This window comes from Grus americana, chromosome 3 (genome assembly GCF_028858705.1).
Source record: "Grus americana isolate bGruAme1 chromosome 3, bGruAme1.mat, whole genome shotgun sequence".
Taxonomy (NCBI): domain Eukaryota; kingdom Metazoa; phylum Chordata; class Aves; order Gruiformes; family Gruidae; genus Grus; species Grus americana.
The window spans coordinates 40,760,154-40,778,697 of record NC_072854.1 but is presented as its reverse complement, the minus strand read 5'-3'; the positions used below and the strand labels follow the sequence as shown (position 1 = coordinate 40,778,697).

The 18,544-nt window shown below is 44.6% G+C and overlaps 1 protein-coding gene across 3 annotated transcripts in view; it reads left to right on the top strand.

Moving 5' to 3' along the window:
- The window catches only part of GABRR1 (gamma-aminobutyric acid type A receptor subunit rho1), a 31,924-nt gene extending 16,317 nt beyond the window's left edge, over nucleotides 1-15,607 (top strand). The window contains exons 2-11 of one of the 3 annotated variants that reach the window (XM_054818915.1): nucleotides 654-707; nucleotides 949-951; nucleotides 2,406-2,512; nucleotides 3,886-3,953; nucleotides 7,584-7,807; nucleotides 10,655-10,737; nucleotides 11,942-12,082; nucleotides 12,545-12,697; nucleotides 14,300-14,496; nucleotides 15,320-15,607. In XM_054818915.1, the coding sequence (XP_054674890.1) occupies nucleotides 654-707; nucleotides 949-951; nucleotides 2,406-2,512; nucleotides 3,886-3,953; nucleotides 7,584-7,807; nucleotides 10,655-10,737; nucleotides 11,942-12,082; nucleotides 12,545-12,697; nucleotides 14,300-14,496; nucleotides 15,320-15,607 (1,318 nt within the window). The remainder of the gene's footprint in view (nucleotides 1-653; nucleotides 708-948; nucleotides 952-2,405; nucleotides 2,513-3,885; nucleotides 3,954-7,583; nucleotides 7,808-10,654; nucleotides 10,738-11,941; nucleotides 12,083-12,544; nucleotides 12,698-14,299; nucleotides 14,497-15,319) is intronic. The other 2 variants (XM_054818913.1, XM_054818916.1) reach the window with 2 other exon arrangements.
- The last annotated feature ends 2,937 nt before the right edge of the window (nucleotides 15,608-18,544 follow it).

Sequence of the window (18,544 nt, the reverse complement as noted above, 5' to 3'; positions counted from 1 at the left end):
TTTAAAATGTTACTTTTACTCAAGCTAGCACTTACATTGCTAAAAGCAATATTCTTTCCTCTAATGCTATAAAATATTTTCCAAACACCTGAGAGGAGCATTCTTGGCAGCCAGCTGGGAGACAGTATGAAACCAGAAACAAATATTTCCACAATTTCTTTATTTATTTCCCCCTGGAATACTTTAAAAAGATTTTCTTCTCATGAAAATTCCCAACTGTCTCTGGTGAGTCGATGCAATGGCTGTGCTCCCCGCTGGCAGAGCCCCCCGGGCAGCCTGCCATGGCCTGTGCAGCGCGGCCTCTCTCCAGAGCCTCTAACGGCGCCGGCCATGGCTGCAGGAGGACGGAGGTAAGTCGTCTGCCTGGGTCTTTGTCAGGCAGTCAAAAACAGTGGCATCCCCCCTTACAAAAATCATCACTTCCCTCCTTTCACAAGCCCCTGGCACCCGCCATCCGCCCCCTTTCCTGCATCTGTCGCACCACCAGCTTTCAGTAAAAAAGTAAAAAAACAGGTAAGAGCTATTTTTCACGTGTGACAGAAGGTAACGCTGTGGGGATCTGGTGCTTCCCACCGTGCTTCCCTCCCGATGTCCTCACCCACCTGCCATGACCACGTGTCTCAGCTCTCCCTTTTGCTGTTGTTTCCATGCAGCCGGCCGCAGCGGCAGAGGCGGGAGGCCCACGGAGAGGCGCACAAGCAAGGCAGGTAGGCAAAACCCGCGGGCCCCAGCCCTGCTGGCCACATCCCCGTGGCCAGGCTGAGGCTGCGGCAGGGGAAGGGAACACCACTCGAGCATGCCAGTCCTATTTAGGTAGGTGTCGTGCCATCAACAGGGTCCCAGAGGAAGCCACGTTGCCTGACAACCTCATGGAGGTGAGGTGTGGTACCACAGCCATTGTCCACAGCCCCTTGGGCTGCACTGTTTGTGCCATCCATGCTGTGTGAGCAGGTGCCTTCCCTCTGAGCATCCCTCTGCAGAGCTGACCCCCCTCCACAGGCTCCATCACACCGCTCATCCTTCCCTCTGCTACTGCCAGGGGCAGAGAGCCTTCCTGAGCACAGTCAAGCCTGCTTACAAATGTTGAAGGTTTTGCCAGTGACCTGCTAATATTGCTTCCCCATCTCAGCTGGGTATAAACCTTCCTCTGTACACACTCACTACGCCACAGGTTTTAAGAGGTTGAATTGAATCTAAAGCAAAAGCAGGGGCCACCTTTTAAAATGCTTGAGGGATAATTAATGACTCAACTCCCTGAAGGAGGTAGAGGACTTGCCACTCCTAGAAATTATTAAACTGAGACTGAGCATCTAAGATACTCAGTAGTCCAAGTAAAGCTCTGGGTTTGACAGATGAGCTGCTGGTAACACCACTGGTCTCTGTTAGGAGATTGTTATATTGGCTTCTCATGGTACAACTGCCCATGAGTCTGTGAGAAGTACAGCACGGCTCAACAGTCTCATTTAGGAGGAGCTTTATCTCAGGAACATATTCCCTGTAAAAGTTTCTTTGTTGTCCTGTTTCCCATTAATCTATTTCTGACCTGTGTGTGTTCAGACAAGTGCCTCTCTGAGCACACCATCTCTTCTCAAACCAAGAACCAGTAAAACCTTTCCTCCTGTTTTTGAGCCCTCCTGCCACCCAAGTGGCTGACTCTGAGGGCATCAAGGCTTCACCTACATGATGGAGCAACGAAGGTGCTGCTGCCATCACCATCCCAGCCAAAGCACCAGTCAGAGTTTTACACCTTCAGCAGTGGCTGTGGAGATGGAGCAGAGCATCCTGTGCCCAGCATTCGGTGCAACCCCAGCAGCTTCTGGAATGACCGTCTCTCAGGCTCTTCAATGCTCAGAGACCTCCCAGGTCTTTAATGCTCCTTTTTATCCTTGTTAGAAATCTAGGGCAGGAGCTAATCGTTTTATCCCAAGTTAGGGGATGGCCTGCCTCCTGGCCTGGTGCCCAGCCTGTCTCCATTTTGTTCCTGGGCAACAGCCAGTAGCTTATTTGATATATTGTTTCCCTAATTCCTGGTCTCACGCCCCGTCATAACTCAATGTCAGAAGTGCCTTCCCCCACACTTCCATTTCCCCGCTTACCCACACGCACTATTCCTCCAGCCCACAGTTTTGAATGATTGTCTCCTAACTGCACTATAAGCGCAGATAATTTTACAGAGACAAAAAGTCACCAAACAAACGTTTTCTCAGTGCCAGAATTATCACAGGTGCCTAAGCTGTGTGTTGAGTGTGGGAATCATTTTTTATGACATGCTTCCAACCACAGCAAGCAATCACATGGTTCTGGTCTAAGGGGTAAATGGTCTAAGGGATAATGGAGCAAAGTGAGTGCATGCTTCTCAGAGGCACTGCTTAGGACTCATAGCTGTGCTTCTCTCTTCCTGGTAGCCCGATCCTAAAACGAAGCCCCGACATCACCAAATCTCCCCTGACAAAGTCAGAGCAGCTGCTGCGAATAGATGACCATGACTTCAGCATGAGACCAGGTTTTGGAGGTATGAAACCTGCACATTTGCCACTGTTCCTGTTTTACACTATCGCTTCTTTATACTGTAACACGTAGTCAGGTGAACAAGCAGATTGACAAGCAGAGTCTTTTCTGTCTCTAATTTTTGTTATCTTGTGTTATGAATTCATGACTTGCTCAGGGGGACAGGAGTGCAGTGCAATATAGCCTTCTTCCTTCAATGAGCAAATAGCATAGTCAAAGGCATGGAAATGTGATTACAGGCAATATAATATTCCTGGTATTCAGTGACACTTTTTTTCTGATAAAAATCTGCAAATACACCGTATGTTTATTCCAGGATGACGGAGAAATACTAAGATTTCATCTTATTATGGTGATGTGTATGCATAATCAAATAATGTACCATGCTTACTGACCTGGCCATTTCATTTATAATCCAAAAGAAAATGTTTCGACTGCCATGTGTTAATGCTTGCTCACAGTTTTATGGCTGCGTGCTAGAGCAACCTAAGCTTTCAGGGAAATGGATGAAGGAGAACATGTTTTCTTTCAGCCCATCGGATTAGAGAATGTTGTAATTTATCTACCCTTTCTGGCTGACAGATGGTCATTCAAATCCAGGATACCATTATATACTCTGATGGAAGAAGATTTTATTGCTAAATGCTCAATATACCAAATACCAGTATGTTCAATTAATTTAAAAAGGTTTCCGTTTCATAGCAGTCCACTAATGTGAGCACTATTTATCTTCACAGATCTCCTCTACTGTAATTGCCAGAGGTATGAGGGGCTAGTCAAAGGCTGGAGGAGGAAAAAAAGATCAAAATCCCTATTACATGGGATCACAGCCCAACCCTTCCTCTTGGGAGCTCCGGAGTCAGTGGCACATGTCTGTGTCCTGTAATGCATCCCATCCCATCACCCTGTCCTTTCCACAGCCAAGCACTGAGTGATGTGAAAGCCAAGTACATGGAGTAGCTCTCAGGGATGTTGTTAGCCCAAGAAGGGAGCAGAAGACTTGAGCGAAAAATTTGGAGCAACCCTCCCACAGCCCCTTAGCTGCACTGCTGCTCCTTTCCATGTGAATGGGCGCTGTGCTGGGCATCCAGCTGGCGAGCCCTGGGCCCAAGTGCTAGGGACAAGGCTTTTAAATTTTGAAGGGACGTGTGTAGGATGACACAATAAAAAGAGAAAGCCAGTAACAGGTCAGTCTCTTTGCTGATTTGGATTGTTATTAGGAGGTTTTTGTTATGAATTCCAATTGTTTCTATTTTCAGTTGGCTTACTGTTGTTTCTATTTCAGACTGAACATCTATTTTTATTTCTAAGATATGAAAGTAAGAGGATTACTTTGTCTCACCAGATTTATACCAACTTTTAATTTTTTTCCCCTAGGTCCTGCAATTCCTGTTGGGGTGGATGTCCAAGTTGAAAGTCTGGACAGCATTTCTGAGGTGGACATGGTAAGAGTTACAGAAGGGCTAAGGTCAGATGGGACCTCTGGAGACCATGTAGCCCAAACCCCTGCTAAAAGCAGCACCGGCTAGAGCAGGCTGTCCAGGTTTGTGTCTGTGGGGTTTGAATACCTCCAAGGACGGACACTCCACAGCCTCTGGGAGGCAGATTTGGGTTTAATCTGAATCTGCTGACAATTACTTCTATTGACCCTACGCTACTATTGCATCTCCCTTGAAGCAGAAGGAAGAAATCTGACATTAACTTTTCTCTAGAACAAAATGATACAACACTGCCAAGACTGTCCCAAAGGGTTTGAGATTTTACATTTTCTTAAGAAGTGATAACACGTTTAAAAACTCTGAGGAGATCAATTAATGTGTTAGTTTTAAGGCACTTTGATATACTGCAGACACAGTCTCGCTTTGGCTATGGTCTGAGGTGGTCAGGGGCCAGCTAGCTCCCAACCAGAAGCCATGTAGCCATCCTGAGAGTCACACTGGTTCAGACTGGTAAGTCCAGCTCTCAGCAGCGTGGCCAAAATTAGCTCAGAGGGGAGAAGTTTCTCCAGAACTTGCCTTTGGCACATTCACAGTTGCGTTCCCTGCTGTGTGCTGGGGACCAGCTCTGTTGGTCCTTCCTGTATCTTCACACAGATGCTGAAGCAGGATTTCAGGGGAATGCAGGACTAATGCTGGTGTTCTGCAGAGGCTAAATTCCTTACGGACTCTCTGTCTTTTGTTTCCTACCACAATTAGTAATGTGGAAATGGTCAGTTTTCAAACGCTCTCAAAGTGGTGCAGATTTTGGTCTTGATGATTTTTGCTGGAGGGGCTTTCTCCATCACAAAACACTACTGAAAGTAAGGTATGATTTCTGCAGGAGATTTTCCATGGGAAGATTTTACATGCATACATGACATGTAAACAATAGCCTTTGCAGAAGAGCAGGAACACAGAAGGGGAATGGGAGATGGCCCTGCATGTACATTGCAAGATCTACACCAATTTTATTCACCCTTTGAAAATGCAGAGCTCATCAGATCTACCCTGTTAGAGCATCCCCAGAGTCTCTCAGCAGCTCAGCTTTTGCTTCAGAAGAGAAAAAAAAATCACACCCCAATACAGAACACTTCTAAAAATTTCACAGAAATCCCCAACTTCTCTGTGCTCCTAATTAACAGGCACAAGGTTAAAGACTCTGCGCCCAACCTCCTCCCATGTCTAAGCCAGGAACATGGCTGCGTGGCAGCACAGCTGGCGTTCGGCAGCCACTCTGGTTGCACACCAGGCTCCTCTCACTGCAGCTATTTTAGCTTTTGAGTGGACTGGGATATCTGCAGTCAACCGACCACTTGCAGGGCACAGCAGGTTTGCAATGCTGAGGCACATCGGGGTGCACGTTCTCCCAAGCCCCGGGGAGGACTCCAGTTGTCCCCCTTGTCTCTGGTGCTCTTGGCACCCTGACTGCCAGCCATGGGGACCCTGAGCTTTCATCTCTCCTGGGATGGTCCCAGCCCTTCTGGTTGAGGAGACAGCTTGTGAAGGTGGGTAGAGAGCCCCTGAAAAACTTTGGGACTTGAAAGCAAATGGAAAGAACTTAACATTGAGGATTTCAATGTAAAAAAACCCCAAACAACAAACCCACTCATTTTTTAAGCAAGCATTATGATTTTTGCATGACTTCCCCTGGTTTTTGAATACTGCCCCGGCTCCTTGTGTAACATCATGCTGCAACACCCAGCAACATGGGAAAAGCACTGTATGGCCTCGGGTAAAAAAAACATTCAGGGTCAATTTTGGCTGTCTGCAAAATAATGATGGAGAAGACTTTATATTGTCAAAATCAATTCTTTTTAACTTGTGCAGCTTTATAGAAAAAGGCCATGGTGCTTTGCAAGATCATTGCTTACTTTTTAAATGAGAGACATCAGTGACAGAGATATTCACTCTGTACTAAATTTAAGCTTGAGGAGTTAGATATATCAATCTTTCCTTTTTTTCTTCTACTTTCTGACTATTTGCAAGAAAGTGGTAAAATAATAGAGGACATCATTGTAAAACTTCATTAGGATGTCACAAATCAGATTCTTTTTGTCCAATTAATTAAAAAATTTCTAAGTATCTATTACAGACCACTGACTCTAAAATTAACAGAGCTTTTGCAGGATGTGTGGGGCAGCTGTTTCATCTGGAGGAAAGATGGGAGGAAGGGAAAAACAGATTGTTATCAAGGATTGGAAATTCATTTGCAAACGTAATAGAAGAGCTAATAGTGTCTCTGAGAAATGGACCAAAAGAAGAGGGAGATATTATGAGGTTGTTGCTTGGGGGATTTTCAGATGATGCGTTGTAAAATAATGTGGTTCCCAGTTTAATAGCCTAAAACTAATATTAATAAATCTTTTCTAATGAAGCTGACAATACTTGATTTTTCCACAGCAACCATAAATGCAACTTCATGCAAAAAAGTGAGGCATTGACTTCTTGCTGAAGAACAAGTGTCTGTCAATTTATTACTGCTTAAAGGACACATTAACACACAGGAGTCAATGTAAAAGGTTTCCCAGAATTATATTCTTTAAATTTGAATACAGGGAAAAGATGTTAAAGAATGCTGTAGAATGGATCAAATGAACAAGAAGAAATTAGATGGTCAGTGGCTTTGGGAGCTTCAGTTGGATGTGATATAAAGCATTCCCAATAATTATATTGGCCTCTAGTGTATTAATAGCACATGCTGCAACTAACAAATCACTTCTACAGACAAAAATTGCAGAAACCCTCATATTTCAAAATGCTTGGAAAGTGTTGTGGAAAAAAAAATTTGAATGTCAAATAATTAAAAAAACCCCAACATTCCAAACCCATATGACTTCCTCTGCCCCAAACACCAAGGCAGCCTGGTCAGTCTTAGACACTTCCCTCAGTTTATGGGCAATGTATTATGCTACACTCAAAGATACCATGCTTATAAACACTTGTGTGTTTATTATCTTCAGATAGGTGAGGGCTTCCTTTGAACTAAGGAAAAAGGCAAACCCAAGTGTACATGCCTCTTGGGTCTGACTCCAAATACAACAGAGCTCAAAGAGAAGGAGCGTGCCTTGGATCTAAGAGTATAATATGTGGGGACAAAGAGCAAACCTGCCCCCACCCCCCTTTGGGTCAAATACTGAGTCAAAAAGATTTCAGTGGCTGTGCTGGAGGAAGAGCTCCCACTGCAGCGTGCAGTTGCCAGAGCTTCATGGAGGGCAGCGCAGGCAGCAAACGCTTCTTCACTGTTAGCTCCAGAAGCGCAGCATCATATGGTTGGGGGATTAAGTGGTCGGCAGCACTCTCCACCTACCACTGCTTCAGCGCGTCTGCCTTTTGGTCCCTGGAGTGGCTCACAGACACCAAAATGCAACATCTGCATTTCAGAGGTGGATTCACCACCTCGATGGCCTCTGATTGCTGAACCCAGGAAGTCGGTCTGAGCTGAGGATACACAAGCTGCAGCTAGTTGTGTCCCCTGCAGCTCAGGGAGAGGATGTGCCTTCAGGAATGGTGCTTTACAGTTCATGGTTTGTGCCAGAAAGGAGAAATCACTGATATGCTGATAATGGGTAAGTTGTGACACAAACCTCTTTGTTGCAGGACTTCACCATGACACTTTATCTGAGGCACTACTGGAAAGATGAGAGGCTGTCCTTCCCCAGCACCAACAACCAAAGCATGACCTTTGATGGCAGGCTGGTGAAGAAGATCTGGGTCCCCGACATGTTCTTTGTCCACTCCAAGCGTTCCTTCATCCATGACACCACCACAGACAACGTCATGCTGCGGGTCCAGCCAGATGGGAAGGTACTTTATAGCCTCAGGTAAAACTGCATTTGGTCAATGTGAGCTATTAGTGATGTGAGAAAGCAAGCAGTTCAATTGATTCCTGGATTTTGTTTTTGCATGACTTCATACTAAAAAACCCCCAAATCACAACATAAAAAAGAATGAATGTGCTGACTATCCACTGACATCTGAGTCCCTGTGCAAGTTCATTAAGTACCTGTTGCAGGAAGCCAATTTCTATGCCAATGTTGCTGGTTCCACCAGTGTCCCTTCGCATTGTGTCCATGGTTAGCCCCTGCTCCTGCTGTCGGGAAGCTGTGGCCAGACACGGCAGTCCTTCAGGGCAGCTCACTGGGGAGCAGCAGGCTGTGATCCCCATGGGGCACTGCTGAAGGGGCAATCCAGGGAAGAGGACGATGCCTGATAATAAACAGAAGTCCAGAGCAGCCATAGTTATCCACTTCACTCTACAACAAAGTCTCTGGGCCTAGCAAAATGTGCAATTTCTATTCTTATAGCTAATTACGAAGAAATATAAATTATACTGAGTGCAACTTTAGCTTTATGATAAGCAACAAAACAGATGGAACATCCTTCAGCACATGAAGTGACAAGCTTCAGAGCAAGGGTATATAGTTCCTGGTGACTCCCCTGTATGGCTAGAGCAACCCAAACACTTGACTTTGACTCTTCCTGCTTTTTGCTCACATTTCATGTGAAATGCATGAAAGCTCCTTGAAGGGGACATTTTGGGTAAACTTTGTTTTGTCCTCTAGTTTGAGGGGTGATCCCAACCCTAGCTTTCTCCCTTATTTTCCAACTAGTTGATCAGCTTTCAGAAGAACATTGCTGACCTAAGTCATGCTTGGAGATGCTGAGTGACGAGCATCGGTCAATCTCCAAAAAAATTAAAATCAGTGCTTCTGTTTTTCTTGGCCACAAGTCCATCCAGTTAGAAAACAAGTATTGCCAAATGACCCATAAAAACTTATTAGAGAGGAAATTTCTATACAATATTCTGATGCAAGAATGTCAACATCCCCTCCACGGCAATGAAATAGCAAAACACATGATAAATAAACAAAGCATCAGATGATAGATAATGTATTCTGAAGGACAAGAAAGAAGGAAAATCTGACTGATAGGAGGTCAGTATCAGCAAGATGCATAGATTTAACTAATGATAAGGTTGCAGAGCACATTGCTTGGGAAGGCTGTGGAGGTCTTTGAGGGCATGTTAGACAGCGACCTTAGGAGTGGTGGAGGTAGAGCTGAGTCTGCCATGAGGTGAGGAGATCAACTTCTCAGCCTGATGAGGTGTTTTATGATTTTATGAAAGGAAGGCAAGCAAACCAATTCTTGATTCCCTGTGGGGTATCAGTTTGACAAGAAATTTCTTGTTCTCTGATATTTTTACCTTACTGTTCATTGGAATTCACAGCACGAACAGTGTCTACAGTCTCGTTATTAAAGCTTTTTCTTCACTCAGCATATTAGACAAGGTTCAGATGTTCCTCAGGCCTTTGCAAAGTTTGCTCAGGTCCTTAGAACAATAAAAAAGGATGATAAAATAACATAATGTTCAGCTATAGCATGCATGCCTACATACTCTTTCATTTAGCTACATGATACCAATCATCTGCATTGCAAGCATTTATGGTTGTCTGAAGAAGATGGGAAGAGAAGAATAGCAAACTGCTCAGATCCTGCCACACACAGTTTTGTGCTTAAACAATTGTCCTGCACAAATTGGTGGTGAACATCTTGAATAGCAGATTGACAGGTTTTATTTTTTTTTCAGTGGCGACTGTAGGTTGGAGTGCTTTATGAATACTGGGGAAGTATGAATGCTGATCTCCCTTAAGAGCAAAAGGGTCATTACTGCCTGCCTGCCTTTGCTGAATGCCTTTGCCTGTAGATTATATTTTTTTTCCTTGATGCTTGCCTTTTTAAGGTTCTTTGCTAGACTTTCTCATGTCTTGGAAACCACTGTAGACCTCACTGGCACCTAAACAACAAATCCGAGCCAAGCACTTTCATTCAAGGATTAAATCCAGATACGAAAGCAGTGTCAGTGGGAACCTGCACATGCAAAAGGACTACTGACATAAGGGACAGCATCTTGTTTTTATCATTATGTGACAGACATCTGTCTACCATTAGCCCTGTGATAATTCATTGATTCTTTCCCCATTATGATTTATACTTCTATTTTCATTTACTTCCCTAGAGTTCAAGCCAGTTAAGATTTATGGATGCTTCCAGTGCAAACACGAAATTATGCTATCGAAAATGAGATAATCAGACTACAGCAAGAGCAGATCTTTTGATCGATGAGGCAGAGCATTTCAGTGGTCTCTGTTGCACACCAGCTCCAGCCCTAACTCGAGGCACTGCCTGTGCCCTCTGGTGGCTGATATCCAGGTGTGATCACCGGGTTCTCACTGAGCAGCTAGAAATTCACTGTGTGCGGAGAAAACTATCTGCATCCCTCATAGCACTAGGATGGCTTTAATAAATGTAAATTATTTTATCGTACAAAGCATCTGTTGAAAGCATAGATCTCTGCAGAGACATGTTTGTTGATAGTCAAATAGGAAGAAGTGCCCTCTCTGCCCTTTCCTGTTTTCTTCTCCAATATTTTTGTCATCTACTAGCAATTTGTAATGGTTTAACTTTCTAGTCATCTTTTCTAAGACTAGTTTGCTGAAAAGAAATGGCTTTAAATAAAGCGGAATGGCTTTAGCGGAATGGAAGGTATTTCTTTTCAGTAGACTGCTACTGGCCAGATAGTTAATAAAAAACCCAAACTCACAGCTTTGCTATTTTTCAGTCACATAAGAAGACAAGTTTATAATGGACTGTTTTTTCATTATTCCTAGAGTTACAGTAACGGCAATGTGTAACATGGATTTTAGTCGCTTTCCCCTGGACACACAGACGTGTTCCCTGGAGATTGAAAGCTGTAAGTAAAGCAGAGCTGTAGGGGAGCCGAGGGCTGCACCCCATGGGCACCCAAAGTGTATTTAATTATATCAATAATTATACCAATAATTAAACTTCTTTCACATTCATGGGAGCTCTAACCAAAGTGAGCGGACTTCAATACTAAGAAAACCTCCCTGCCTATATTTTTTTTCACTAGAATTAGATGGTGTTTGCAACAATGCGGTATTTTTAAAAACCAGCTGTGAGCACTGTCCTGCCAGTGTCCCTGCTAGCCAGCCAGGCTGCCCTGCTGCCACCCCATCCCCAGAGGACGTGGGCCACTTGCCTGCAGGTCAGCAGTCTCCAGCAGCACCCGCTTGCCCAGGTGCCCTCAAACACCTAATTAAATGGCCCTACGCCCTTCACGTGCACCATCTGCTCATCCGTGGCGTAGAAACCATGATGGGGCAGTGACATTAATGCCCTTCCTCTTATGCTTCTTACACCTATTTGAGATAAACCCAGCTTATGTAGGTCCTTTGTCCCAAGTATGATGCACATACGAATTGGCTAGATTTCATACAGGGATATTTTAAACTTTTAGCTTTATAGGAGCTTTTTTCTTCTCCTTCTTAAACTTGCCATAAGAAATTATAATCTTAATTCTGTTTTAGTGCATTTATGTGTGATTTTTTTTCTCCCAGTCTGGGAAGAGCTGCTACTAAACCCATCTGAAAGGATTAACATTACTATATTTCTGCATGTATTTAAAAAACAAGAGCCGTAACGTTCATGTGTGCATCACAAGCAGAAAGTTTACCCAAGATTTTTTTCCTCCTGCATGCCTCAGACCATTGATAGATTGTTCCTCCTGTTACCCCAAGCAGACTCTTTCCTCTAAGTCTCCTTTCCATTGCTTCTGATTTTAGGACGTTTATAAGGGACAGGTTTTCAAGTTCTGATGTGGTGGGTTACCTGACACACATATTATGTATGCGCGAAATTATGATTAGAGAAACAGAAGCGTTTACAAAACACACCAGGCATCAGGCCTGAGGGCTGGGACAACACTTGCCACAACCATACCCACCATCAGCGCAGCTCTCAGCCAGGTGGTGGCATTTGCCCCCTTCAGCTGGGACCTCACAGGTAGCCTGGAAGGTGTGTGGGCACACCCTGGGCTATGGGTGTGATAGCAGCTGGCTCAGTGCACTGCACTGAGGTTTGGTCTGCTCTCCTAGATGCCTACACTGAAGATGACCTCATGCTCTACTGGAAGAATGGGAATGATTCCCTAAAAACAGATGAGAGGATATCACTGTCTCAGTTCCTGATCCAGGAGTTTCACACCACCACAAAGCTCGCCTTTTACAGCAGCACAGGTGGGTGCCAGAGTGCCTGCCAGAGGGTGGGCTGGGGGAAGAAGGGGTGCAAACTGGCCCTCTCGACCTTGGCTGTGGAGGATTGTCCATTGGGAGGTCTCCCTGTGGCCCATCAGACCTGCCTGTCTTCTATGCCAAGGCTGCTGTCCCTGCCATAGCTTTCCATCTCAATGGTTATGTAGTCTGGAAAGACATTTCCTCCTCAAGATCACACCAAGTCTTACCATGAATTAAATTCTCCAAGTGCACAGGTTATGATATCTTCTCTGCAAAACATGGTCCTGAGAGATGCTTCGACTTTGCTAGTTGGTTCGGTAAGGAGTCTTTTCTGAAAATTGTAATGATCTGTGGTCATTACCTGTGTTTTTCTAAAAGCAAATGAGGCACTATTCCCCTGATGCAACATCTGAAAGCAGTTTGATGTCGGTGTGACTTCTCTTTTTCCTTCTCTCTGTTATACAGGGTGGTACAATCGCCTCTATATAAACTTCACTTTACGCCGACACATCTTCTTCTTCTTACTCCAAACCTACTTCCCTGCCACCCTCATGGTCATGTTGTCCTGGGTGTCCTTCTGGATTGATCGACGAGCAGTTCCCGCTAGAGTCCCGTTAGGTAAAAACAATCTTGCAGTCAACAGACCTAAGAGATGATTGCTCCAACTGCCCCTGCACTGCCTTGTGGCACAGAAATCAGCTTCGCCACACGGGTGTCCCCTACACAGGGGACTGGCCATGGTACAAACTCTCCATCCGCCCTGCAATGCCAAGCAAATTGCCTTCCCTACTTGAATAAGCACTAGCTGCACACGGCGCAAGTCAGAGCAAACGTGCCGCTCTGCTGTTATTGCTGTTAACAGAGACAGGGCACACAGAGAGCCAAAGTGTCAGTATCCTTCAGAGACTTCAGTGAGTGAGGCGGTGAAAATCAGTGTTAGCAGCCCTGACAAAATGTCAGTTCATTGAGTTTTGCTAGAGGAGGGAGGGTGGAGGCAACACAGTCAGCTGAGCTGCGCTGTTCAACTTGTTAAATGAGTTTACAGTGCAGTGTAAGGGATTCAGCTTCCCCTTTTGCAGCATCTTTCAGACAGCTGAAACCATACATCAGAGGAGTCACCATGGGAGCAGAACTATGATAGGGACATAAATCTTCTTCTGAAGTGGATGCTTTGTCCTTAGCAAAGTGCTGTTTGTGTTTTTGCAGACTTTGAGGCCAAGCTTGCTTCCGCTTATTCCAGGCAACGCACCTCAGGATTTTATTGTTAAAATCATATTCCTCAGTGGAGAGGATACATAGATGCATAACAGAGATGGCAATGGGGCAGTTATCCACGTCTGTGTTTAGAAACAGCATCCATTGTGTTGTGACATCATTAAAAGGGACATAAGGGTTTGGGCCTGACTTTTGGGAAGATGTAGGCACTGCCTTTAGCAGTACTTTTTAGCACCTAGATACTCCTGTGAATTCAGTCCATTGTGCTTATATACACCATTTCAATTTTCAAAGGGATTACTAACGTGACATAATTAGCCCCTGAAATAAGAAGGCCACAGAGAGCCTCCCTCAGAGCCAAGACAATACGGAACCACCGGGGCTCCTGCCCTTGCCGATGCGATCCTTGTGCTCGCCCATGGTGTAACGTGGGGCAGCGTTGCCCTGTGGGGCCCTGTTAGTCCCTGCTCTTGCCCTGGCAAAGGCACAGACCAGACGTAGGAGCTGGCTGGTGGCTTCCCAGAAAGCAGGACTTCCCAGGAGCAGACAGAAAACACAGGCTTGGGGAACCTGGTGGAAGAAGCAGCAGCAGCAGCAGCAGCAGACAGGCTTCACTTGTGCCTGCGCTGCAGAGGGGGTGAACTAGAAGCTGAGCTACTTGTACACCCCCTCCGGGGACTGTCCTGAGCCCGGCGATGGGCTGCGGCCAGCATGGGGTCAAAGCACTGCTGCTGGTCATGGGGTGGGAGGCTGGTGGCATGGCGGGGAACCAGGCTAGGAACACCCTGAGACCAGAACTAGACCTGTTCTCACCAAAAAGACAGAACAATCCCAGTAAGAAATCCAGGCTGCCTGACCCTTCCTCAGGCAGTGAAACCCACCACTCAAATGTGAAAAACAATACAAGGTAAATTCAAATGTCAGGAAATTGTAATAACAGCTGTATTTGTCATGAAGAGTCTGGGTTGAAAGTGTCTTATGGGCTCTCTGCTGGTGTATTCCCAGGGATAACCACCGTCCTGACCATGTCTACAATCATCACTGGGGTGAACGCCTCCATGCCCCGCGTTTCCTACATCAAAGCAGTGGACATTTATCTGTGGGTCAGTTTTGTGTTTGTCTTCCTCTCGGTGCTGGAATACGCAGCAGTGAATTACCTGACTACGGTGCAAGAGCGGAAGGAAAGGAAACTGCGGGACAAGGTGAGGTTTTTCTATCTCCAATGCAGCTTTATGCCCCTCGGCAAAGGTGTGGCAAATGTCTGGAAATGTTCAAAAGTTTGCAGCTACAGTGTGCTGCTCTCAGCTGCCTGCAGAGAATGCAGCATGTGGAAAAAGACACCAGCAGTGAGGCATTCCTAGCTATAAAGCTTTGCTACAGACAACCCACACCCAAACTCACTGCTCTTTCCTCCGAGTCTGAAGGCACTCAGTCCCTCCATGTATAGCCCTCCACTGCCTGTATAAATGGGATAGGGTTTAGGACTTTACCTTTAAATATTTTTTATGCTGAAGATCCAGGCCTGTGAATACTACCAGATGGATACTGTGTTTTTGGTTTCAGATAACGTGGCACATTTTCCCCACCTTTCTCCAGGCACAGTCTAAACTTATACACAGAGGTCCAAACTTCCCCTTTCTGCCCTCGTTACATCAAGTTATAACCTAAGCTCTTCTTTTCAAATGGGGCAAGCCTGATATCTTCCTCCTTTGGATTTTCTCTGCCCTCTTCTCTGATTTTCTCAGCTTTAAGGCACAGGTCCAGCCTTTATTTACACCCTGATACCAGTGCCTAAGCCAAATGAGCTTTTCCGCAGCCAGCCTCGCTCTCTCCTTGACTGAACTGTGTCTTTCAGACATGAAACTAGAGAAATAAAAAGCTGCTGCCCAGCTCCATCCTCTCATTCTCCCTTTTGTGTCCCAGCAGCCTGAATTCCCCAGGCTTGTCCTCGCCTCTTCTTTTTTAAGGAGAAAAGGGATGTCTATGTACAACCCCAAATCATCCCACATTTACCTGTGTCCACAGCTTCCCTGTGCGTGCAGCCTACCTCAGCCTCGGCCCATGATGATGGACGGCAGCTACAACGATGGCGATGTGAACGAACTGGGCCACTACGTGTCCGAGAATGGAGATAAACAAGATCGAATGATGGTGCAGCTGGCGCTGGGGTCAGAGAGGGGCTCGGGCAGGAGGAAAAACCAGAGATACGTCAGCATGCGGATCGACACCCATGCCATCGACAAGTACTCCAGGATAATATTCCCTGGTGCATACATTCTATTTAATTTGATATACTGGTCCATTTTTTCATAAGTACACATAACCTCTGTAGTCACACAGGTTGTGACATTAAATGAAAGTACAGTCTCATAGGCTAACAGAAAGAAAATGGAGAATTGTTTTAATTGGAAGGAAGATTGATTTCTTCTTCTGGATTTAATTTTTTTTATTAGATGCAACTCATCTGAGGCATAAATAATTGTGCAAGTTTCACATTTCAGCAAAATATAGGATATACAATCCAAAATTTTATACTTAAAGCTGTGCTATGTTCCTTCTTGTGCCTCACCGGCCACTGTAAACTATTTTAACAAGTGACTATAATTGCCAGTTGCTTATATATGGTGCATCCTCCATTTTGTGCCCCTGAAATCCTAATTCTCTAAGCACCTGAGTGAACGCGTACATCTCTCAACTCAGCAGACTTATCACATTCAATACCAAGAAATAGAAGAATATGTAAATACTTGCATGTTTGCAGGATGAGGTCAGAAATGGTCATTGCAAGCACAAAATATTCAGTACCAGGAAATAGTTTGGCAAGGTTATGGATGGCTACAGCTTGCTTTCACTGCTTAATGCATGCTGCCCTAGCAGCACTGCACTGACAGGTCCACACAGGAGTACCTTCAGACTTGTGCTTTGTCTTGATCGTATTTAAAACAAAGAAATCTTTCCAAGCTGTTTTGACTATCTTTTTAAAATATGTCTTGCAATGTGTATTTACTAAGGAACAAACAAAAGCCAGACTTCCTGCAATGCTAACCAAATCCTCTAGGAAACACAGGAGCTGTCCTGGGATCTGCTTATCTGGGCCGGTGGGAGTTTTGCTCTTGAGTTTCCTGGGAGAGGAAACAGGTTTCTCTACAAAATGATCCACTGAAGACAATCGAGTGTCTACAAAAAGAATAAAACTACTCCAGGAGAAGCTTCTTTTCTCTGATAGTCGGGGTGTTACTGGTCTGTGCAGCCTGAGAACCTGTTGCAGCCTGTAAAGCCACCAGTAATTGTACTCGTTTCCAAGAAAAGCCTAGTTCATCTGGTTTTAGTAAAAGCATAATAGAAAGATGCTCGCCAGCTGACAAAGCAGTAGTAAGGACTTTATATTTGAGTTACTAAGGATATCATGCCAAAAACTTTGGAATGAAGTAAAAAGGAGCTTCTATCATGAGACAGCAGCTCCATTGCAGACCCAGGTACAACTAATCGACTCTGCTTTCACGCCGCATCCACCCCCCTGGCACCCTGCAGCCCGCCGTGCCCTTGGAGCAGGCTCAGCACCCTCCAGGGCAGGAGCAAGGAGACACAGCTGGAGCGGGGGGCACTGGGCATTGACTGAAGTCCCAACTCTCCATCACAGTTTCTGCAGAGCAGCCAGGCAGCGTAAATACTCCATATGGAAAAGGCAAAATCTGTAATGCAGAAGTGATCAAACATTTCAGGAAAACAAGAATTTTGGAATCAGGGGCTTTGACAATAACAAGAGCACCAGAGGTATCGCAGAAAGTGTGACCGTTCAGTTGGTCTGCTGCGACGTGTTATACACCGACATCCACAGCTAACTGTTGGTTTGGATTAACAGGACTTTAAACACATGCACGCTTTTGCACACTATTAAAATTCATTGTTCCCTGCACAGCAGATGCTGTTGTCTTTTACAGGTGTAGCTGCTCTGAAAATCAGACCAAAGCAGTTGTATCTCCAAAAAGAAAGTGAATCTTCTTACATGAAATCTGCCCCGGACTGACTGATCTGCCACTCTACTGTCAGGCTCCTGACACAGACATTGCAGTTGTTTGAACACTGCTGGTTGTTGCTTTAATTTCCTATGTAAATAAACGTCATGTAAACATACTCAGCGTTTCTTACAACTGCTAAACTTGTGACCTGCAGAACTACCTACGCTCATCTTGCACTTACAGCCTACGTTCCATAGGTAAGGCAATGAAATCACAAAAGCTAAAAATCATGAATAGACACACCCATCCATAAGGTAGTTTTACCACTCATTTCTACATAGCTTATTTTTTCACATAAATGTACTATCTTAGCTTCATTTTATCAAGTTTCCTTCATATCATATTATTCTCCTGTAGGTTTTTTCAAGAGATTAAAAAAAAAATACCTATTTTCTTAAACCATAAACATTCCAGTCAACTGAAGGTAGAAAGGTCACTGGCAAAAGCAGATGAAAGGCTGGCCACCAGGTCTGGCTACCTTACCTTATTCTGATGGCACCTTCCCCCACAAAAAGCTCCAAGATTTCTTGGGCACTACTTGCACAGGAATGTATTTAGATTCTCAAAGAACCCATTTATTTCTACAATTTAAGAACAGCACAGAGTGCCAGATTTTATAGTAAGCTCTCCAGCTTCATAAGAAGCTTAATGCTATGTAGTTTGCTGCAGTACTGTACATTCCTTTATAGACTCATTAATCTCATACTACATACGTTCTTTGACATCTGACCAGTATAGTAATGGAGATTTTGAAGATACGAAGGGGAGCTGGACTTTTGAATTCCCTGGCTTTCACTGAGAGACTGGTTTCTAATTTCCCATGTGACTTTCAAAGTTTCCTTTCCAGCAGGACTCCCTAAACAGATTCCCCAACCTCCATGTTTGGAATTACATTGTTAATTTACTTGTGTTTTATTTGGGAAATTCTAGTGCCTTTTCAGTCTCATATAAATGTGTATATAGATGTATTCTATAAGTACAGGATATGTCATATACAGCCAGTGTTTGCTATCAACAACTGTACTCATTAAACATATTTACACAAACATATTTTTGGCTTTTAACCTTTCAGTGTACGGTTTTTGTATCCAATCAACACTCTGCTCCTTCCCATTTCCACAATAAGTCAGAGTGATTTGTTTGGTTTTGTTCATTTCTAGAAACACTCAAAATCACAATAAAACATCACATTTGTACAGCATTGTGTGGTTTTTACCTTCCAAAGAATGAT